Source organism: Phaenicophaeus curvirostris, chromosome 2 (assembly GCF_032191515.1).
Source record: "Phaenicophaeus curvirostris isolate KB17595 chromosome 2, BPBGC_Pcur_1.0, whole genome shotgun sequence".
Classification (NCBI taxonomy): Eukaryota; Metazoa; Chordata; class Aves; order Cuculiformes; family Cuculidae; genus Phaenicophaeus; species Phaenicophaeus curvirostris.
The window spans coordinates 50,795,239-50,819,703 of NC_091393.1; the positions used below are offsets into that span (position 1 = coordinate 50,795,239).

General features: G+C 39.0%; 1 protein-coding gene across 5 annotated transcripts in view; it reads left to right on the forward strand.

The window, feature by feature from the left end:
* The first annotated feature begins 869 nt into the window (after positions 1–869).
* Positions 870–24,465, forward strand: part of ADGRG6 (adhesion G protein-coupled receptor G6) — a 124,344-nt gene continuing 100,748 nt past the window's right edge. For 3 of the 5 annotated variants that reach the window (XM_069852020.1, XM_069852023.1, XM_069852024.1), the window contains exons 1-2: positions 1,885–1,943; positions 6,536–6,636. In XM_069852020.1, coding sequence (XP_069708121.1) covers positions 1,900–1,943; positions 6,536–6,636 — 145 coding nt within the window. In that variant the 5' untranslated portion in view covers positions 1,885–1,899. Of the gene's footprint in view, positions 1,022–1,232; positions 1,283–1,884; positions 1,944–6,535; positions 6,637–24,465 lie in introns of those variants that run through there. The other 2 variants (XM_069852021.1, XM_069852022.1) reach the window with 2 other exon arrangements.

Below are 24,465 nucleotides of genomic sequence, written 5' to 3' on the forward strand. Positions count from 1 at the left end.
TGCCCAGGGAAGCTGTGGATGCCCCATCCCTGGAGGTGTTCAGGGCCAGGTTGGATGGGGCCCTGGGCTGCCTGGGCTGGTGGGAGGTGTCCCTGCCCATGGCAGTGGGGTTGGAACTGGATGATATTTCAGGTCCCTTCCAACCCAAACGATTCTATGACTCTGTGTTAGCCACCCCGGGCCGCGGCGCGCTGGTTTGTTCCCCGGCGGCAGGCAGCCAGGCCTGCGGGGGTTACTTCTGCTGCGGTGGATGCGCAGGCTGCCCTCGCCCCCGGGACCCGCCGCCCTCGGGATGCTGCACGGCACTGCGTGTGCCCGCTCGGTACAACCACCGAGGGTGGCGACCCCGCGATGGGACCTCTTCGGAGGTGCCCTGTGTCCTTCGGGGACGGCTTCGAGCCTGCGGCTACCCTCTCCTGGGGGTCCATAGGCGCGCACCGCTGGGTCAGCGGGTCGGGGCGCCGGGTAGCAGCGGCCGAGGAAGAAAGAGCCCGGGAGGCGGCGGGTCCCGGTAGCCGCCGCTGTCCCCAGCTCGGCGCCCCGGGCCCGTGGAGCCCAGCGGGTCCCCAGGGCGGCGGCTCCTGCCCTGCTCCCCCTCACTCTCCCCCCCCAGCACGGCGGAGAAGGAGGAGGAGGAGGAGGAAGGGGGGAGACAGGACCGACCCGCTTGGCCGCGCCGCAGCCGCCACCTGAGCCCCGGGCGCCCTCTCTCCCCGCGGGGGCGGCTCCCCTCGGCACCGAAGTTTTCCCGACTTGTGCCGAGAGAGGCAGGTCCCGGCGCGGGGTGGGGGCATCGCGGCGGCGGAGAAGGAGGAGGAGGAGGAGAAGGAGGAGGAGGAGGAGGAGCGGATCGGCGCGATCGGGGGCGGTGTGTGCGGGGGCGGGCGTGGAAGAGAAGGTGGGCGAGCGGCGATGACCTTTGCGAGGAGCCCGCGAGGGAGCGGGGCAGAGGCAGGGCGAGCGGCGGCGGGGCGGGATGGTTGCTGAGAGCCGGAGCGGAGCCGCCCCGTAATGCCACCATGTAAGTCTCTTCTCCGGGCTCCGGGGCGAGCCGGGTAGGCAGGGCTCCCGCCGCCCGGAGTAGGTGATGAGTAACGTCAGGTCGGAGCCGTGCGGGTAGGTAGGGCTGCAGGAATGGGGAAACGAGGGAGCCTCCCGTCGGGAGGGAGCGCGGAGGGCAGGGCGGGCTGCGGCTCCTCCGGCGGCGGCCGCTGCCCTACAGGGTCCCGGGCGGCCGCTGCCCTCCCCGCAGCGCTGCCGCTCCGCCCCTGGGACCGCGCCGGTAAGTTTCTCCGCGGATCGGAGGCGAGCGGCGAGAACCCCCGGCCCCGTTCGCTTCGGGAGCGCCCGTCGAGGTTCCCCGTCCGGGCAGGCGCCGCTCCTGCCCCCCCAGCTGCGGTGCCGACGCGAGTCGGGGGAAAAGAGGGAGCCAGGGCTCCCCAAAACCTTCCCGTAAGGCTGTCCCGGCCCCGCGCTCCTCGCTCGGCGGAGAGGAGGCAGCGAGGGGCGGGCGGGACGCCTTCCCTGAGGTGTTTCTGCCTTCCCTGAGGTGTTTCTGCCTTCCCTGAGGTGTTTCTGCCTTCCCTGAGGTGTTTCTGCCTTCCCTGGCGCGCAGCGGGGCACCGGGCGCTGGGGTTAGGTGTTTCACCGGTGCGTCCGCAGCCTGGAGAGAGAGGAGAGCCGAGGGGGAGAGGATCGGGTTTTCTAACAGGGCTCGGTGAAGTTAAGGCAGAAATGAGAAGGAGTTCCTGAAGACCTAGCGCTGCGAACAGCTGGCACGTTAGTTGCCTGCGACTTGGCTTTCCTTTCAAAACTAACTTTTCCGAGGGACTGAGATGGGTCTGGTGCAGCTGGGACTGTGAATGAAAAGACAGTGTCTTATTGTTTTCATCTCTTTCGATGAGTGTGTTTTCAAGGTTGACTGTAGGAATAATTAGGAGCAGGTAATGCTTAGCAAAATGCAAGTTTTAAGTGGCATTGTGTAATTAATCTTTCAAGACGTTGGTGTATTACAGCTTAAAGCACGGGTTTCACGGTTGAAATAGACTCATCTGTTAACCTGCGGGACTAAACTATGAGTTGTAATCACCTTCCACTTGTAGTTCCACTTAAGGGAGACTAAGCTTAAAAATCTTTTTGCCTATAACCTATGTGAGAAAAAATATTGTGAAATTGATGTTATCTTTGTTTTAGTTTTGAAGTGTCAGCAACATTTTTTCCTTAATAGCTCTAGACATGTTAAAGACCAAAGAAAGTCATGTCAGTCTGCCTGAGGCAGAATTCACATCCTTCTTCAAGGAGCTTCACCGCAGCTTTGAACAAGGAAGATTGTGAATTCAAATATGTATTGTATGTTTTGCGTGCTCCAGGATTATTCACAACTTGAGTATATTTTGTTTTTGAGCTGTATACTCCCTAAAAGGCGATGATGATGTATTAGCTGGCTGCTGGCGTGTAGAGTAAAAGGTTTAGAAGTTAGATATAGCAAGACTCCCACTAATTTAATCTTGAACCATGTCAAGTTACTATCCATTTATGGTTTAGATAAATTACATGTCTATTTTGCTCTTTTGGAATGAATTGTGAATAAGCTTATTGTCTCCTTATGTTATAGCAAATGAAAGTAGCTGTGGACTGGACTCTATTGAATTGGTAGCTAGAGTGCATAGCTGGTCATGTCATACGCTGTCACAATGGAATAATGCCTGTCCATAGAAAAGTTACTAGTTCTTAGAAAAAGTGCCATTCTATGAAGTCTCCTTTTGTGGGGAGGGGGAAAAGGCATTAAGAGGTGGGGTTGTTGTGAGAGTACATCCAGCTATAATGGGTGTACTTCTAATGTAGGTGTCCTAATAGTCCCCCAAAATATTGGGTAAAAATGTTATTTTGGTTTTGTGTTTGACAATCTACAGTGATTTATTCAGACCTGCTATTGTGTTACCAGCTGGGGACAGAACAGGGCTTTTTCATTTAAAGTGCAGGAAAATTAGAGAAGAAAACCTACAATAAAGAGTGTTCAGCAATTTTAATGTATCCAGACTTAAATATTGAAATAATCCACTTATGTTCCGAGATCTTTGTAATGGAGTGCTTTGCTTACTTAAACTCTTGATGCGTTTTAGTGCATTGCTGTGCTGATATCCATTATTTGTGCTGTTGATGAATATTAAATGATGGAACACATCTTTTTAATACTATTTAAAATCTGGACATGAGACCAAAAGAGTCTCTTGGGCTATCAAGTTAAGCTATAAACCAGCCTAGAACTGTTTGCTTTTTTTTGTTGAATTTTTCATATGCTGTTTGGATGCAGTGTTAATTAACACTAATAACGTGTTCTCTGAGTCCCATCCCCGACAACTTCCTGTTTGAACAGGGGTGTTATGTGCATCAGTGTTCAGATGTGAGCAGTCAGGTTTCTGAATTTTGGCTTTTGTCTATTGAAGATCTGAAGAACTTCTGTAAATCCGTAAATGACTGATTTCCTCACTCATTTATAGCACTTGACCAGAGATTATGCTTTGTAACATAGATCTTCAAAAGCCCCCTCCAAAAGAAACAGATCTGACTCATGGTTCCTGCATTAGTGGAGTGTTTTGGTAGTGTACTGCTTCTTTGGTCATTCTTGTTTGGGTTTGATAAACCTTTCTTTCTTGTCCACGGAGATAATGTGGTGTAAAGAAAATTGGTTTGCCCTTCAGCAGTACAGAATGTAAGTTGGAGAGACAGGTTTGCTGTTTTTTACGCATTTATTTATTTTGGTGGAGAATTATATTTTTGTACAGCAATTGTATAATAATCTAGCCTTTTTCTCTGATGAAAAAAATCTTTATAGTTACTCCTCTCTTGCTTGTTGTTGGCACTTACTTACACTCTACTCTGTTGCTGATTATCCCTATTCTTGAAGTTTGTCTTGACACGTGGTTTTTAGAAGAGTGACGATGGAAAAAAAAAAAAGACTGTAAACTACACCGTGGAGTACTGGCTTGTTAGTTGCTGAAATGCAAGTACACATTAGCAAACAGAAATTGACGAAATGAAATAGGGGTCTCAGACTAACACAGAACTGCAGATTCTGTAAGAAAGTCACTAAAGGCCGTGTGACTGGGTAGTCACATTGGAAGTAGACTGGGTAGTCCAGGAAGTAGAAACCTGTGTTATTTTTTCTTTAATGTCTCAAAAGTTGTGTCTTGGATTCTCTAGCTATTCAATGAGCAAAAACTTCAGCTGAGTTCACAGAGACATCAAAAGTGATGATTGCTGTATCACACAGAAAATGTATCAATGTGATGAAAAACAACGCGATACAATGAAAAACAACACTTCTGAATCAATAAAGATTTGTTTGCTACTGTTTCCCAGACTGATAACTTTAACTGTGCTTGCTCAAAAAAAGCCAACAAAAACCAGTAATGCAACCACTTTTCATCGGTAATGCAACGGTTTTCATCGGTAGATCATGCAGCAGGCATGCATTTATCTCATCGGTAGCTGCAAACTCTTCTGTAGAAAGAGCAATATTCTTCTGTATCTCTGCTATGTCATGCTCAAAATTTCCATTTTATGACTCTGAGCATATATGCATTCTGCATGCATTTCCATGTGCATATAATTGTTTCCATGTCTTAAATGAACTTCTGTTCTAAGTCAGTATTCTAAATAATATTAAGGGCATTGTGGATTTATGAATTATATACATTGAGCAGTAACTGTTACCAAACCTCAGCATTCTGTTGTCTGAGATTTTAATAGGGATTTTGGGGTCATTAAGTTGAAGAACAATAGTTCTGTTGTTTGATAATCTGGTTATTTTGTGTATCTGGCTTCATTAGAGAAATTCTTGTATTTCAGAGCCCAATGTTTTCTGTGCTTGTCTTTAACACTTGTTAAGTTTGACTTTACAATATCACAGAAAAATAAATTGGCTTCAAATTCCTAATTTGATACAACTGCCCATAAAGAACTGGACTACTTTTGTAATCAGATACTTGTGCTATGTAATACTGCACTGAAGGGAAACCTAACTGATCGCAGCAATCTGTTGAAGGGCCATTTACCTGGGCCTATTGGCTCCTAGCCCATGGGAGTGCTTTGATGAACTAATACTTTTAAAACTGGGACATCAGTTGTTCCTTTACAATGGTTTATCTTGTTGCATTAAGTTTGGCTTATCTACATTACAGAACTCTTCTTTGGGAAGAAACAGAAGCTGATACTGGGAAAGGATTTACATCTGCCCACAAGTTTCACTGGCAGGTTCACAGCAATGTCTGTGGAACAGAAGGAAGACTATTTTTCCAAGTTAAAGAAAATTAATTTTTCTTGCCACTGACTATGAACTCTGTACTTTCTTTGACTGACTTCTTTCATATTTCCACCCTGATAAATCATACCACTGGCCATTCCAGTTATCTTTCTTCTTTTCTGTATTCAATATGCACTATCCTAGAAGACAGTTATGTTAACTGGTGTTTCTCCATGATTTTTCATTTGTGGTTCTTCACATAGTGTTGCTGGGAATAGACTTGTGAAATATTTTAGGGATTCTTTTAGAGATTTTCTCCCACTTTAAGTAGATAATACCTTACTGAACAAAAGCCAGTTATCATCACCAAATAGGAGGGGAAGAAGTGGTCAAAATACTGCGTGTTGTAGTTCATTAGTTGTTGCTTACTTTTGCTTGTTGCTAACTTGTTGAACAAAATGAGACAGGAATGTAATACAGCAGTGTTCATTTTGGATGCATGTTTAAAAATCTGACCAAATTTATTAAGAGTCTTTCTTGCTTCCTCTTCTGTCCATTATGGAATGAACATTTTGGTTTAGCCATTTAATGTCCTATACCCTTCAAGGCAAAGTAAAATTTAACTTTAAGCTATAATTGATAAACTTCTTTCTATAATTGTGTTTGTTTTATTAAATATAAAGGTGTCCCTGAATTTATTGGCATCACAGATGAGCCCCTAGATTTTGTCAAGGAAAGTTTCAGGATTTTCATTAATGTTGTTGGTAGAAAATGTAGCTGTGAAAATATTAGCACTGGGAAATATGGAAGGTCTGGTTAATGGCAGAGATAATTTCTCACCTACCATCCTTATATAGTTAATAACAAATCTGTATATATATAATATATATATATTTAAACAGAAAAATGTATTTGTATATGTAAATGATGTAAATAGGTTAATAAAACTTTGCGTTCTTCAAAAATAGCCCCACACCTTAACTTTTTCAGACTGTCACTATATGGGCTGCTTGTTTCTTTTACTGAAATACTGCTCACATCTATCTGCTTAGAAGCTCAGCATTGACCAGTCTTCTACTTTGTTGTCTGCTAACAACCAGGCAGTATAATTTCTGACCCTTTTTACCAAGCGTAGAGATTCCTATCTCTAAGCAACATTGGAGCCATCTGTAATTTTCAAGTGCTGCTTTATTTAATGCTCGATACTAGTTTGACTAACAACAGTATTTTCTTGTTTTCTTGGTTTGTTGTGAAGCATCCTGAATTCTTGCTCCCTTTTTTTCCACACAGGATGTCTCATGTAAGTGAAATGTGGTGCTATCACTGGAAATGGAAGCTGCAGCACTGTCTCTGCTTGTTTACCACATATATTATATGCATGCAGCAAGCAGGTAAGTCAGCAAATTATATTCTTGCTTAAATAAATGGTCTAAGAGCCAAAGTTTAGATGACTAAATATTATGCTTGCTTATGACTGAAATACTGTACAATATAATTTTTTTATTAAAGTAGTGCATTATAATTATTAGTTGTGATTCCGATAGGTTGTGTCATATTTTGCTGAATTGTTGTTATTGTTACTTTTTCTTTGAATTCTTTCATTTTGCCCCTCCTTTGCTTTTACCTTGTTACTACCTACCTTTCACTTGAGTTTCTTCTGAGTGTTGGAATACTGTGAGTAATCACGTAGTTCTTCCATTTTCCACAGTGCTGTTTGTACTTGTAGATTATGTATTCAGTAACCCTTCACTCTAGTTCAAAGCTGTAAAATAACAGTAATGTGCTTATTATTTTTAAGCTCTTTTATGATTCAAATAATAGAAACATTCTTTAACAAGCTATGTGTATGTAAGATAATCATACACTGTAAGGAAAAATTAGTTTAAGCTTAACATCACCTCGGTCTGTAGTGACACTTGAGTACAGAGTAATGTAACCAATTCTGACTGTTTTCTTTAAACATACGAATGGGAGATTTCATTTACTAAATATCTTTTCCTAACCACTGGAGTTCAAAATATTTTAAGAGCTCCATCTGCTTTACTGGAAAAAAAGAGCTCTGGAGTTTATTCTGAAGCAAATGAAAGTTTTGGAGCAGCTTGCAGTGCTTAGTTAATTCTATATTGGATGGATAGTTTTGCTATTACAGACTTGCCACTGGAAAAAGAATGATGCGTATATATAGAAAGCGTTTCTAGCTTCTCTGATATTGTTTTTTTTCTAAACAGAAAGTGCAGGGTTTGGGTTTTGTTTTTTGTTGTTTTTTTTTTTTTTTTTAACTTGCACTTTCTATTTAGAGAAAAAACAATACAAACAATGCAGTAGCTGTGTAGTAGAGGTTTCCAGCTTCATGTCACTTTAATAGGTGTTTTCCATTTCCATTAAATTGTGTAGCCAGAAATGTACTTAGGACTGACAGTCTGCTGTGGTTCTGTTGGCTTTTGGCCTTTATGGACCTGTGTTTCTGAGTCATATATAGTCCTAGGCATACAGCTGCCATCCTCAGCATAAAGTAAATCTCATTTACAGCTACTGTGGGCTGGTACCTGGAGCATTAAGACCCAAAGCCCATTAATCTATGCTAGTTTCTCTTGATAGAAGTTTAGTTATTGAAAGTGCAGGTGAGATTGCAAGACTTAATCCCATGGGCCAGGAGGTCCTAGCCAGTATGCTGTGAGGACACAAAAAAGCCAACTACGATGTACTCATCTGTGCATTCAGTTAATCACAGCTACCTGTGCTGGTACTGAACAAGAAGATGGGTTGAAAGCCTTGTGCCAGACTCCAAAATACACTTGTACAAAATCATATATGCTCCTGGCTAACTACTTCAGCAATAACGTGGTTGGTGCCATTGGATTGGTAAAAGCAGCCAAAATGTTCTAGCTAATTTGGTCTCCTCTGTTATGTTTACTGTCTGTGCTTTTTTCCTTCAACTGGAAAAGTTTTGAAATCTTCAAAACTTTCAATAAATGGAGAAGACATTTCCTTATTTGCATGAATGATGAGTAGATAAATAAAGTACACTGGAAACATTTAGGTTCAATAGACAAATGTTTGCTGTTCAAGAGTGAAAGAGATCATAGGTAGCCTGCTGTTAATGCTTGACTGAAATGAAAATGAGAAGTTTAGCTTTACAGCAACCTGCCATTTGGCAATACTTCCCTGTAGAATCTCAAGGTTCATGTTTATTTTTATGTTCATGTAAAAGCACAGATAATGCTGCAAAATAGAGTCTTTTCATATGTTCTTTTTAATAGTACAAGACAGACAAGGTAGGAAACATTCTTGCTATTGCATTTTTTTTTTATGTTCTTAAAAGATATTGGTCACTTTGGCTCATATCCATAATCTCTCTGGCAGCTTAATCTTTACTGGAGTAGAAATATCATAAAGCCTGACATTCATCCAGCTTTACTAGTGAGCTGTAAGCTTAGAAATCTATTGGGGCTTATTAAGCTTTGCCTAGAGAAGGCTACATACAAGCAAGGGATCATCAGGTATAGGTTTATGGATTATTTAAGGGGGTATTCATAAAGATAAAAATGTCAGCCATGCTGTGACATGGAAAAAATGTAAAAAGTAGTAATTTTATAGTTTAACGAGAAGAAATACAGGCCTGCTTTCAGAAACAAAGCTTAGGAGAAGGATTACACAGCAGAAAACTTAGAACAGAAACGTGATGTCCTGTAAAAAGAATGTTTAGCCATAAATTGATTAGTAAGATACTGACAAGCAGGTGCAGCAGTGGAGTGTATTCCCGAAATACGCGTCTGCTACCTCGGAGGAATCAGTGGATGGACTCGAACACTTAAAACAGAAAGAGAGGAAGCAATGTTAAAACTAAAAAAAATAAATTATAAAAATACAGTATGTACTTTAGTCAAAATCTCAGCAGCCTTAACTGTTTTGGCATACTGGCTTCAGGTCATGTGTTGTGACATGAGGTGAAGTTATAGAGCAGCTCATTAAGCAACTTGACAGGTTTCCGTTCCTGTCTAGGGTAGATGTCCTTGATGGCCTTGAGTGAGTCATTTAGCTGTGCTTCAGTTTGCCTGCCTTGGCTTGCCTCCCTTGTAAACAGCTTGCCTGTCTCCCAGTGAAGAGACTGTATAGAAACCGAGATGTTACAATGGTGGTTTTTTTAAACAGAATTAGTTGAATCAACTTTTATTTGAGATTCAGGCATTCCTAACTTTTCCTTTGTATTTACATTTCATTGGTTTCAGAGAGCCCAAAACACGAAGAAAAAAGAGCGAATGGAGTTCTGGAAGGCATAACTAGAGAGGACAGACAAAAGAAACTAAGATTTTTTTGGTCTAGAGTAGGCAGATGGGGGAATGCATAATAATTTGGAGTATTTAAAGAGATAGCTGTAGTGAGAAGGACCAGACTAATCTTTCTGGACAGTTCAAAGGGCAAAAAGAATGGGCTTAAATTACAGCAAGAAAAATGAGGGGAGGAAATCTCATCAAAAGGTATAGATAGCGATGGAACGGATCGCCAAGGAGTACTGGGGAATCGCAGTCCCTTGAGAAGTATAGTAATATCTGCCAGAAGTGGTTTCAATCTGTAGCTGACTTTCATTTGGGCTGAGAAATAGATCAGATTATTTCTGAAGTTCCCTAACTTCTATAGATCTTCCTTAATCTTTGCCCTATAATACCTATTTTGGCTCAAAATCTGGGAAATGAGGAGATCCATTTGAATTATATTTCTCACAATGTAATAGTGCTTTTCCTGTGCCTACAAGATTGTGTTGGTGTTTGTCCTGTTGCAATGGACTCGTTTTTATTTGAAAAAAAAGGAAATAGCCATTCAGTACAGAAGGTAAAAATCTTATTGCTTCAGGTGTATGCAGCCTCACAAAAAGTGCTCAGTTAAGTCTCCCCTTGCTTTTTTGGCTTTTCTTCTCTCATAGCAAAATGTCTAAGGTTTCAGTATTTTGCCCTCTGTCAGTTTTGACTGTGGTCTTATATTGTAACCCAGGAGCAGAACTAGAGTTTTTCGGTGACCTTAAAAGCAGATTTGAGTTTGCATAACTACTTTCCAATCTATTTTTCAAGTGCCTTGTCAGTACTGGACTTTCAGGGTTTTGAACACTTGTACACCTTGACGAGATTGCAACATCCTTCATAAGAGTTTTTACCTTCTCATGTAATCGGTAGATACATAATTAAATAAAAATCAATAGCTACCTTAAATTTTTACTACCATCCAGCCATATTTAGTTTTACTCAGGGTGTAGAAAATACTTCTTTTAATGAAGCCATGAATATATCTACAACCCTTATTACACTACTTCGGCATTATGCCCCATGTGGCTATTGTTACAGAATTACTATAACTACAGCTAACGGCAGAGTGAGCATTTGTCCTTTCGTTCATGTGTCAGTGAAGTGCATTGGTGTCAGTAGTCATAGAATCATAGATCATAGAATGGTTTGGGTTGGAAGGGACCTTAAAGATCATCTAGTTCCAGTTTGCCATGCTGTTTTCATGATACCATGTCTTCAAAAAATTTTAATCAATCCCCAGGAGCTCATGGAAGGGTAGGCTTTAATTCTGTTGCAGTCCTTGAAATTTTATTTTCATGTTTTAATGGCAGTTCAAAGCAAAACAAATCTGAAAGCAGGTCCTTTACTTACATGGCTGGTAACAGTCTCCAACATAGGATCTTCTCTGTCAGTTATGTTTCTTAATGGGGCCTGTGTAGTTAAAGGACGATTAGAGTCCTCCCCTGTTTATGAGAGAGTTTCAAAGTGATCCTGCAGGCTCAGGAGCCTAATGGGAGAAGAAAAGGGAGTAGAGTGGATAGTATTACTAACGCAACCCGCACTAGCAGCAAGAGTTAGTCACATTGCTGTCCATGAAAAGGGATTGGATTTTATTTTGAACAAAGTCAGTAAGTGTGTTTTTTCACCACTGATCTGGAACTGCTTACCCCAGACAAGGGCCAGAGATCCTGTCACCAAGCAAATAATGAAATGGTTGCTGGCACATACCATCATCGCATCATCTTCCTCTCTCTTACCATGTGCATAGCACGAACAAAAGAGCCAAGACATTAACTCAGTCAGTTACCAAATCTGCGTATAAGGTGGGGAGGTGGGGAATGATTTTATAATATTCTTACTGGCACTTCGTGAAATTTCTCCCTTGGCATCCCTGGGGTGGGAATGAGCATGCATACGTTACTGCTGAGAAGAGTAAACATGACTGCGAGTGTTGTCCCTGCCTCAGGCATGGAAATTCACATTTCTAAACATTATGGAAAAACTCAGAAGACCTGAAAAATTTTAAAAACTACTTAGTCTGATGGTCTCTTTACTTATGCAGCATATATACATCATGTGTAATTGCAAAGTTAGTCAAAAGGAATATGGATATTTAATGAGAAGTGTTTTTATATTTCCACTTTATCTGTCAACTTTTAATGTAGCTTAAGCCAAACAATTCAAAAGCAATCCTTTATGTTTTGTTTTATATCTAAATTTCTCCTGGCTTGAGACATGTGTTTAGAATTTCTGTTCGCATAAATCTTGCAGAGAAAAAGTTAACTAGTTGGCAGTTTGTTAATGTAAAAGTAAATCACTATTGAATGAATTTCACAGGAAGCTGCCTCTTGTTACCTCTGTTTACTTTTTTTAGCTACATTGTTTTTGATGTTGCTGATAATTCTTTTCCCTAAAGTGTTTGGACCTTATTACATTGAACATAATGATATTGCCTTAAAAGGTCAGTGATTTTTTTTTTCCCACCCCTCCTCTTATATGCACTTTTAGCCAAAACCAAATGGAGTATGGTCAAATATTACAGAAATCCAAAGCTGACTAGAACCTTATCTTACAGAGTCACTGCCCATCTTTATTGGAGGATAGGGTAAATAATGTACATTTCTCTAAAAAATGCACCTATAAAGAAAGAATATGCCTTTCGCTGAAGGTCCTATATTTATGAACTGTAGATTTTAGACTCAGTTCATAATTTATTTTTGCCTTATTGCTTCTGTTCATCATCAAAAATAGAAAACATTGCCAAATGACAAATAGTCTGTTTGTCAATATTGTCTATGACAGCGGACAATAAAAGTATCCAGATCGGTTCCAACAGTAGCCCCAAAAATGACTTGTGGCTAACTGGACTGCACTTTATAAAAAGCTGCCTCTGGGAGCGGATCTTATGTAAAGAAGTTCATTCTTGATGGTATTTGGCAGTAGCCCTTAATAAAGTGAGTGAAAATTTTATAACAAAATGCGTTTCTGTCTCGTTAAAACACTGAAGTCTTTGAGGATGTCACTTTTGTCCTTTGTGGATTAGTAATGTGAGAAATGTTTACATTAATACACAATAATTAAAATGTTTGATATAATATAACCGTGGATCTTTAAGAAGTGAGTGATGACTACTGTGAAGTCAGCATGTGTCATTTAATAAGAAAGGCTGATCTTGCAGATTTTGGAAACATATAATTATGTCCCTGATTATTTTGAAGGATATTGAATTTGTTTATTTAATGGGATTACTTAAGTGATTTGCATAAGGTGTAATGTGTAATGTTCATAAGATCAAGGCCTCAGTTATCACTGTCTGATAATTGAAATGTTGAAATTTGCATTTTTATTACAACCACATAGCAGAAATGTCTGGCCTGGATATAATCCTATGTATTATGTACAGGCAATACTAAAAATGAAGAAAAATATATGTGACTTTTATTTCATAAGAATTTGAAAAAAATTAAGTGAAGTAATTTTAGCCACAGTTCAGTAAGTTACTGAGAACTAAGAAGACACGCTCAGAAAATTAGATTCCTTGTAAAGACTGTGTATAGAAATACCTCTGATTAAATACTTCACATGTACTGTTTCAGCATTTCTTCCTCTCATCGTGGAAGAGAAAAATCTCTCATGAGAAGAAAAATCAAGGAATTTAGTTATAGATTGTAAATATTTTCTACAGAGTTAAACAAAATATTAGTGTAATTGGAGAAGTACATCTATTACTGTGACACATTGAACCAAAACTACCTTCCCTGTGCTCATTTCGAAGGAAGTCAGAGCTTCCAGAAACACGTCTTGTTTTTTCTGAGTTCAATGCTTGCTGGACTGCTCAGTTCCTGTAAATGACAGACTAAGTTCTAACTCTTGCTGCAGTACAGGAAAATTAAGTTCATAATTCACACTTAGGAGTTCTGCTTATGTGGTCAGGCCTCCAGGTATCATTCACAGTAATTCATTTTATTGGCATTCTCTTAAAGAATCATGTCACTTTTTGCTCTAACTTCAATTCTGGTCACAAACTTTTGGTACCACTATGAACTTGTCCTCCTTTCTCTCATCTTTCAGTATGTCATTTTTACACTATTGTCTGTGAAAAATGGGACAACAGCAGCTTGACAAATATGTTCACTGCTCAATTTGTTAGTTGGAAACAATTTTGCTAATTGTCCTTGAGATTTCAGCCCCTAAGCAGGCTCACCAATTCTCATTCTGTGAATTTTGCCTTTGGCAATTTCTGAATATCTTTTCTGTTCTTTACTGGTTTGTCCAAATCTAAGTGTAGCAAATACACTGGACAGGAGAGGCTACCAGGGTCTAACTGAAATTGCTTAATACTCCAAAAATACAGCTGTATCACTTAAGGTGTAAGATACTTAATATTCTTTAGAAGTGGCAGCATGGCATATTTTCAGCGAACTAATTTTTTTGGAAGTTCATGCAGATTGAAAAAGTGTGTGTTGGAAAAATATATTGACCTAATTACAGAGTTACATAAAGTTAGTCCCATTCTTAAAACCACTTTTTTTTTCTTCTTGATATCCCCAAAGGAGTCCAATTGTTTTCCAGTATACTGTAAAACAACTGCTTTTTTCAGGGCTAAATATCTGGAAGCACTAGTTCTTGCAGAACACAGGGTAAATCCATGAAAAGATCGTCACACAGCTAACCTAATTTATGAAAGGACACAATGCGATCAGGGTTTTTCCAATTACAGCTTTTTCCCTCATGAATATGCTTCTTAATGGGTGTCAGACAGAAAACTGCAACTCCCTATCTTGAACAGAGTTTGTTTTGTTCAAATGAATGCTCTGGCTTCTCACAGCTCTTCTCGTTAAGAGCTGTGCAGTGACAAATCCATACTATGAAGCTGAAGTCATTTTTTTATCAGAACTTGCTTTTAGGTGGAGAAAAAGACCTCATGGTTGAAGTTATCACAGAGGCATTTGTACAAGTCTCAGTCCTCAGTGATTTTTGTGATGTGAGGAGTAAGGGGAAGTGTGGTTTGTTGATTTTATCTGGGTTTTTTTGTCAGTGTCTTGAATTTACAGGAAAGGCTTTTAAGTAGGTTTAAATTTTAAATATTTTACTATTTTTTTCATCTAATTCTGTGTCTTAAGTTTTCAAATTCCTAAGTGTGTTATCCCAAAACTAAAAGTATACAGGGAATGCTGAAATTGCCTTGCCTGCTGAGTCAGTAAACATATGCGAAGGAACACCAGTATTGTGGCACTTGTGCTGAAATCTAAAAAACTAAAAGATTTAGTGCTGAGCATGGGTGTCCACTTTTCCAATATTTTTAATAACAAATTGCCTAAATTATATTCAGCTCATCTTGGATTTCAACTTTACTTTAGAGAATTTTTATATTTCAAGAAATCATATCTGTAGTATATATACAAAAAGAAAAAATATACATCAGAAAAATACTGGTGTTGAACAAAACCATTGTTCGTACAATGAGTTAGAAGTGGCTTTTTTTAAAAAAGAAAATACTGTTTGACTGATAAAAATATATAAAGTAATATATAATAAAAATTAGCCTGCTCCATTCCATGTGTAAGCCTGGTACATCAAATATGCTGTGTGCATCAGCTGCTCTGGTTACCAATTATTATGTAACTGGATTATAAAATGTACCCTTTTTTTCTTTGACTTCTCAGATTTTGACAGTATATTATTTCAATGATGTACCGTATTTTGTTTTCATTTTTAATTGGGTGTGCTTCTGCTAAAATTTTGCCACTGGAATTGGCAAAACATTATATAGCAACAATAACACTTATTTGGGGCTTCCCTCTGTCTGTGTATAGGGAATTACTCTTCTGTTATGTGATTATTTCACTCTTTTACATATGAATTCCATGTTCTCGGAAGAGCCTCAATGAAAGTCAAAATGGTAAAAGTAGCATTGGTGCAATAATACATATCTCTCTATGGTGGCACATGGCAGTGAGAAGATAGTACTAAGGATTAAAATGAAAAACATCTCTCTCTGTATATGCTCACTCCCTCTAATAATATGTTAAGTAGCATAGTTCCCAGCAAAGGCCCCGCTAGAACTCCACTAGTGACTTTCTTGCCTTCTTACAGCTTCACATTTATTCCAGCTCACATTTGTTACCCAGTTACTTACCCAATTTTTCACATGTGGGTATTACCAAATGAGTGGTTTCTAAATCCCTTGCAACACTAATAACTTAGAAATTACCTGCAAATAAAATATGTCTGGCTTAGTCAGTTGTATTTAGGCTTGGGTAGTTTTCTTCCCCCTGTTGTCAACAACGGTGATGTATGCAATACAATATTTGCTTTTAGGCAAGTACTGTGGTTACTGGATCCTTTGACTACTACCCTCAACAAAAGTATCTGAAGTTGTTCTATACCGTTTGTAGCATCCCAAAATTGAGCGACTGGCAATTTCATTATATAATCAATAGCTGAACTCAAGATCTGAGGAAAAATATTGCCTACTTTCATATATTTGGCTGCAGAATTCTTTTCTGAAAAGCACATCATAGCAATGGAATGTATCAGTTGCCAGAAATGCAGCTGAGAAGAGTCCAGTTTTTAAAGCTATCGTTCTCAATGGCTTCATCATCTTAGTCATTTTTCTGACGTAATAAATATTCTGAATTTGAAGGAGAAAACAACAATATTAATTTTAAAATTTCACCATATTTTCTTATTTCTAAAAATTATTTTCTTAATTTTTTTCAAGAAAATAAAGAAAAATAACTCTTACTAGTAATGTGATTGAGAAAATAAAATCATAGGAAGCATGCCATTTGCTCTTTTTTATGCTTAGGAATGGTGAAATTGAGACAGATCTGCTTTAACATTGAAATAGTTTTGCACAATTTTTGGAATAAGATATAAGGAAACTCTTCAGTAAATGTTTAGATATGTGTAGTCCAGTGGTTCCTTCATTTTAACTGGATTGCATAACATTGGTTTTACTGGGTCCAACCAAAGTCCCCCAGCACAAGTTTTATTGCCCCTTTGAATAAGAGGTGAGACACATCACTGCAGAGCACTTTGGAAAATCCCTCCCCAAATGTCCAAAGAGAGACTGCTTGGAAGTTGGTGTCTTGGCTAAACAATGTTGTTATATCAGAGGAAGCCAAAGTTCTGCCCCATGTCTTTAAAAGATTGAATTTGCATGGTGCTGCTGTATTGTTGAGAGTTCAGAAAGGAAGAAGGCTTAAAGAACGAAAGATCTGCTGTGTACACTTGGCAGCGATTTTATGTTGTAACTTGCGTTTTTTGTTTGCAGATTACTGTGATCTCACCCAGTAAAGCTTGAAATGGAAAAGGGTTTTGTATTCTGCTTTTTGTCTATGTAATTCCCATGTCATGTGAATCCTGAGTTGGTATTTAAGAATGTACTTGAACTCCAGCAAAAAACTCAATTACATGAACTGTCCTGGAAAGACTGAATTTTTCTTTCAGCACTGTTCGTGCTTTATGCAGGACACAAAGCCAATTTACAGGAGTTTTGAGCACCTCAGTTTCTCAGAAATCCAGTGGGAAGCCGGAATTCTTAGCGCTCCCAAAAACTGAGCTGAGGAAAAGACATCATTTTTGCTGTATCACCCTCTTTTCAGCCAGGTTTACTGCATCCTGTTGGCGATTGTTCAGTAATGGCAAAGCCAATTAATAAAATCATAGGAATCCAGGCATCAGTCTTGTTTCTACCTATCCATCCATCCATCTATCCATCCATCCATCCATCCATCTATAATCTGCCTGGGTTTTTGTACTAACACAACAAGGAAAGCTTTCTTTTTGCTCTGTAAATGGATTTCTTTTGATTACAGTGGCATGAACAATTTTTTGAGCTTTCCTCATATTTTACTGTAGAGTGTGTGTTTCTAGTGAGAAGACAGCTAAGCTTGGCCATAGTTTTAATCTTTAGGCTGAAGTCTGCAATGCTTCTTATCTCAATCACCTACTGTGTTTATTCACTTCAAATACTTGAAAATTTGAAGAAATTCCTTCTATTAGCAGGGATCAAGCCAAATGACAAAAAATTAGCAATTCATGGCATTTTGTATTAGGTTTCTATTTTCTTTCCTTTGTCAAATTCATTGCAAGGAAGGATACAATAATAGCAGAATGGAAAATAATCCTGCATATTTATTTTTAAGAAAAAATCTTAAACTAGAATCTGGTCATCAAAACATGAACATTGTGAGTGACAAACATAAATTACTTAATAGCAGCTGGTGAAAATTGAAGGAAACTTTTTTTCTTGTCAAGAAGCTTTTCTGTGGTACTTGCACTTTCTTCTTTACAGTTTGCTGTAATTTACTTGTCTTCATCCTTGTAGTTTGATTTTTTTGTTTGTTTTTTTGCATTGGCCTCACCATAGTTTTCGTGAACAGTTTCTATTAGTCCTCATAAAACCTACAGTATTGGAGTGTAAACTTAGAAGTATGTATACAAGTACTAATCTTAACAAATATCATGATAATCAAATGCTATGCAAGTAGACTTTATATGGCCAAGGTAGTCTACATTCAAGAAACAGTTACCTGAACTGCCAGAAGATAATCTGCACTATTAGATACCGTTCTTGGGCTATACTTACCAGTTTGTCAACAATTGTGAAAAACATTGAAGGCCAATTTGCCCAGTCTGAACCCTAGTGAATATGTTCCTATATGGAACTTTTTGAGGATTATGGTGTGTATGACACATAGAGTTTTCAGTATGATTAGCAATTCACTTGTGATGTTTTTAAAGTTATAATGAAACTCCTAAGGGTTGTCCACTTAAAGTTATTGTATAGATATTAGATAGTAGTAGTGGTGCTATTTTATTATTTCTCTCCGTATAGTGTGATCTTTCATGAGTAAACTAACACTAGTTAGCATCATGATATCTTACTAGAGATACACAATCTGGATGTAGGATTGGCCATTACCTTGTTCTTGTGTACTGCTATAAACAATGCTGCCTGACTTGTTCTTAGTCAGTACTTTAAAAATACAATTGATATAAATTATATGTTATGAAAATGCCTGATAAAAATTTCTATAAAACATATGTTTATGATGCAACTTAAACTTTCATACAAAAAGGTGCTGAGCTAAACTTTTGGAACATTTTAAGGACACATGCATAAGGGAACATGTTGACGTGTCTATTTGGATTGTGCAGGTGGATCTCCTGTACTGTCTGTGAGTGCTGACAGATTTTTAAGTCTAGTGCAATAACACAGAGCCTTTGTCTGCGCTTTAAGTAAATGCATTATTAAGTATATGCTGCTTTGGTCATGGAAAAATATATGTGTATGAGACGTCAATGAATAATGTTTTTTGTTTCAAGCACCTTTTTATCAGCTGCAGTTCGAGAGGTTTGAGTGAATATCCAGGCTCCCAGTTACATATGGATACTGCCTTTTCCTTGTAATTTATCTTTTTTAGTTATGACCAGTACATTTATTTCTGAAATTTCACATTCTATTAAATGTCTCTGATTTGTCTGTTACTGCTTTGAAGCAATACAACCCTCATTGCTACCAATTCTGACAAAGAGTAAGGCTTTTTTTTTTTTTTTGTAGTAATTTCCTGGTTTATGTGGAAGTGAGGAAAATATTGGGATTCAGCTAGTGAACAGAAACAGAGAATGGTAATCTAGAATCAGAACTTTCTACTTCAGTAGAAAGGTTGGAGACTTGTGTGGTGGAAATAAAGACAAACCAAGGGGGTAGGTTCCTTTGATTGTCACACAATGGGGTTTTTCAAAGTTTGGTGTTGTTTAAATTATGGAAGAAAGTCTTAGGAAGAAAATGCTATAAAGAAAATACCAGGGCCAGAAAGCTGGAAGTTCGATAACTGGGAAATAACAGAATTGAAGCATTCGCGTTGCCTATGGAAATTTGTCTGTTTTCGCATGCATCATGATCATGCATGTTTTAACTACAAAGTCACTTGCTTTTTGTCATTGGCCTCCAGTACTGTACAGAGCAGACATACTGTGAGGCTGAAAACAAACATGGTTTTCAAGGCCGTTGCTTAATATGTGGCCAGAATTAGAATATGTACATTAAATGGGGCATTGAATTGCAAGATCTCATAGCTAGGATGGTAGAAGGCTAGGAAACCAGATGCTGTCTTTAACTCATCTGCTATGAGTGACTGAGTAAATGATTTTTACAGGTGTCTTTCATGTGCCTCATTTTCTGTGGCTAATTTAGAGCTACAGAGTGATTTGCATCTATAATTGCAGTTGAAGGGAATAGGAGCTGTTTAACTATGTTAACCTCTCTATAATGCTGCAAATCATTAATAAGTAAGGTCTTGTGTGTCTAAAATTAGACTCTGTAATGTCAGAGGATTCTTCCAGTCTTGATATTCACTAGCTACTCCTCTGTAGAGTTAATTGAAGAACATCTTCTCTTGTGGTCAAACTGGAAGTCTTTAATTAATAACTGTTCAACAAGCGTTCAAATGTTATATTGATGAACACTACAGAAGGGCTTATGAGGAAATTGGTAATTCTGTTTCAGGAGGGTACTGGAATTTCTGCAGGGTTGAGGGTTACACATCAAAGAAGAGCAGTAAAGCAGGATACTGAAAAGATTCTTATTTCATGGGATTTGTCCTTCCTGTGCACTGAAGTCCTGCAAAAATGGTAGTGCATGATTATGTAATTGAAGATCTTTTTCAGTTATTTATGATGCACAAAGGCCAAAGGGAGGTTAACTCTGGCATTTCCTAACTTCTGTAGTCTTGATTGTGCAGTCCTGATAATGCCTGCATGTTTCTGGGAAGGGTTTATAATGTTGGTATGTATGTTTATATGCAGGTAAACATATAATTACTGTTAGAGATGCTTAATTAGAATTTTAATTTAACCCCATACACAGAACAGGAAGTCTCATTTACAAAATGTTATTTACTTTTTTTTCTTGTTTCATTCATTCTCACTTAATCAGGATGTTCTTCACCATATTTTTGAGGCAGTTCAGGGAAACTGAGATTGGCAGTGATTGGAGTAATCCCTGTGAAGCAGTTTACTTAGGAGTAGAAGAATATGATTTTAATTATTTATTATGGCCTTTGAATGACCCAGCAGTTAGAACAATAGCAACCTGGTTCTGTACAGCGTATTTAACACTAGAACATAGTATGTCATAGTGAAAAAGATAAAGGAACAGAGCAGTATTCTGTCGTAGTACTTCCTACATGTTTCTATCACTTGTAAGAATTTTTTTTTTTGTTCCCTTCAAATTTATGTTCCATCCATAGTTTTAAGGGGATTTCTGACTGCACATTTGAAATGTATACTTTATCCATCTTCTTCGGTATTCTTTCCAGGGTGCTACTGTGCACGGTTCATTTATTTGGTTTGGGGTTTCTTTAAGGTACTTTAATTCTTATTTTATGATGATTGTTTTGTGTTGTCCTGTTGGAAAAAGAAAACAGAGCTCTTCGTATTTGCAACAGAGATTCAATGTTACACCTAGCAAAAGAAAAGAAAATATCTTTCTAAAGAAAGAAGTTAAGGCTTCTGCATCTTCTGGAGGAGCACTTGGGGAATGTTGGAGTCTGAATGAGTAGACCCTATATGGACTGAGGTTTGAATGGAGGCAGCATTTTGCTAGGAATGAGGTTCTCTGAAATGGATAAAATCTTTCTGTGTATCTGAAGTAATGGCAGGGTGCCCAGAGTTTTGTGGAAAGATGACTACTTCTTCAGCAGTAAATAAAATAAGTAAATAAATGTATTTAGTCAAGAGTACAACATCTTTGATGTGAAGATCTTCTGCTAAATTAATGACTGCAACTGGGATGCAGTGCCAAGCATCCTCCTGCTTCCTTAGTGCCTTTTGGTGCCAACATCCTCAAAAAGACCAAGGACAGTAATCCTCAAGACATCGAATTTGAAAAGGATTTCCTTTAGAGCTAAGGTTGTTTTTCTTACCCTCCAGACATGTAGCTAATGGTAGAACAAATGAGTCTTCCAGAAATTAAAAAATGTTTAATAACTGGCAGTTCTTGCATTACAAGTCACCAAACAGTTTAATTTTCCTGTAACCGTGGACAGGGTCCTGATGCCCATCTACCCTTGGAACAGAAGTAGTCTGTTACTGGTTCAAGCCAGGTGTCCAAGCAGCCTAGTGTTCATAGATGGGAGCCTGGAATAGAAGAGTTAAAACAAGGCCTACATACATGAAGCTTTCTCTCAAAACTCTCCCAGTCTTCCAACTGTTTTCATTTTGGGAATGAAAAATCTCACTGAGGCTGATGTGGCTTGCCTGTTTAGTAGTCTGCAATGGACTTCTGCCAACTAGTTGCCCACTCTCCCTTTGAACTCATATATCCACAGTTGTCCTCAGGCAGGGAGTGTCATGTATCCACTTCACTCTGCATGAAGAACCACCTTGTTCTCCTTATTTTGAATCTGGCTTCTCTAACAAGGGGCCATCAAGTGAAGACAGTGAGCAGATACTCCCTCTCTCCCTTTTCCCTGTTGCTCACGGACCTTTTTTAGACCTTTGTCAGATCTCCATTACATCATCTTTTTTCCAGTTCGAAGACTTGCTTGCTCCGACCATCCCCACCCAGGCATCTTCTCATGTGGCTTTAGGGCTTCACTTAAGCACAAACTGGGACACCCACACATGCCCTGGGCTGTCAGCTGGCTGGAAGCAGCAGTAGCTGGGTGGCCCATGGGGAGGGTCTGAGAGACAGAGTGACCCCAGTGAAGACAGGTCCTTCACTAACCGGGCACAGTCCCACCATGTCTGAGCAGACAGGGTGGGGCAATGAACCAGGAACAGGGTTCATTCAGAGAGTCAGGTCAGGAGCAGCCAGAGACAGATAGACATTCAGCATATGTTCAGTAAGAACTGAAAGCAGATTAAGGGCTTTTAGTGCACTCAGGGCACTGTCATACTTATCTATGTCGAATTTTATTTGTCATTTTATTGCCTAGTCACCCATTTTTCAGCTATTTACACTTTGCCTTCAAGGTATCTACTATTTTGAGTAGCTTTCTATCATCACCAAACTTTGTACTTTTCTACTGCTTTTTCAGATACATCCTGGATATGTTAAGTAGCATAGTTCCAGCAAAGGCCCCTGTGGAACTCCAAGTGACTTTCTCGCCTTCTTACAGCTTCACATTTGTTACCCAGTTACTTACCAAGTTACTTACCCATGCCAGAACTTCCTTTAATATCTAATGGCTGCTTAGTTTCCTTTAATGTCTTTGGTGAAAGTCTTTGCCAGAAACTTTCTGGATATGCAAGTGAATTGTGTCAACTGCGTCACATTTACCTGTATAGCACAACTGAACCCTACAGAGAACTCCCAAGAGGTTTGTAAGACAAAACTTTACTTTAGAGAAGTCATGTTGACTCTCCCAAATAGGTTTTATTTATGCAGGTGTCCACTAATTCTAGCTTTTCTTATACCACAGATCCCTTGTGGTAGCTGAGGCAGTGGGCTGCTCAGGGAGAAAAATAAAATTGGAGCAATCCAGTTTTATGTGGCTGTCAGTTACTAGCAACCTTGACAGATGTTAAAGATATTAGCATACCTTCAGGATGAATGACTTGTAATTACACTGCTGTTCCAGTGCTCTAGACAAGGACTGCATCTTGCAGAAATTACCTCAAAAATAATAGGATGTGTTTGATCATGTTGACAAGCAATGGAAAGAACTGAAGAGGACTTCTAGTACTTTATTAAAATGTACTGAAAGGTTTGAGCATGTTGTGTAGTTCCTCATTAATTTTGTCCTACAGCCACTCTTGTAGCTTGCAACTGTTAACAATAGCAGAAGAACCTTTTCAGTTGCAGCAAATAGCTAGACCACAGTTTGGTCTTCCTGAGGAAGGAGTTAAATGTCTGTTTTTCGCATAACACCCTCTCAAGCTGTGAAGGGGAGAAAAGAACAATCGTTGGAAAAAGAAAGCATGAATTTCTGATTTATGCTGAACTGCAGAAGAGGCAGCAGTACACTAAAATACAGAAGGAACTGAAATGCTATGTATGCTATATGTTCTATCTTACAAAGACGGAGACAAACCTGTTACTCTGCACAGTGCAGATCTGGCAGCTGTGGAACTAACATTACTCCCTAAAAGGATGGAGCACTTCTGCATGTCCTCATATTGACTCAGTCATGATCAGATAACTAGAACAGATTGTTTCTTGTTATAGTTTAGAGATCAGCTAGTTCAAGAGGTTTTTATACCTTTCTATTTGAAAGACCATGTAGAAGTCAGTTCTAAGTGAAAGATAATACTCATGTAGTAGTTTTGGTTTTTTAGTAAACCCAAATGTCAAGAAACTTGTGATACTGCTACTTCCTGGAGGGTAACTGTTTTCTTAGAACAGGAAGACTTGTAACTTGAAAATTAAATAGCAAGGTTTGCATTTGCAGGGAATAATAAAATAGTGTGAACAAAAGTACCAAAATTATTTAATGTATTTAAATCAGTAAGCTTTTAAATTCTTTTGGGCTATCAGCATTACAACTGGAAAAGTAGCTTTTCATACATTCCACTTTACAAAATAAGAAATACATGAATAAAGATCATGGGCATGATTCATAGCTAGAACTCCTCAGAATTTATAGAATCACAGAATACCAGATTGGAAGGGACCTCAAGGATCATCTGGTCCAACCCTTCTCGACAAAAACACAGTCTAGACAAGATGGCCCAGTACACTGTCCAGCCGAATCTTAAAAGTGTGCATACCACTTCCCTGAGGAGATTATTCCAATGGCTGTTCTCATGGTGAAAAATTTTGCTGTTCTGTCCAATGGGAATCTCCTCAGGAGTAAATTGTACCCATTACCCCTCATCACTTCCATGTCACTCTGTAAAAAGGGAGTCTCCATCTTCTTTGCAGCCACCCTTTAAATTCTGGAACATGGTGATAAGGTCTCCCTTAAGCCTTCTTTTCTCAAGGCTGAA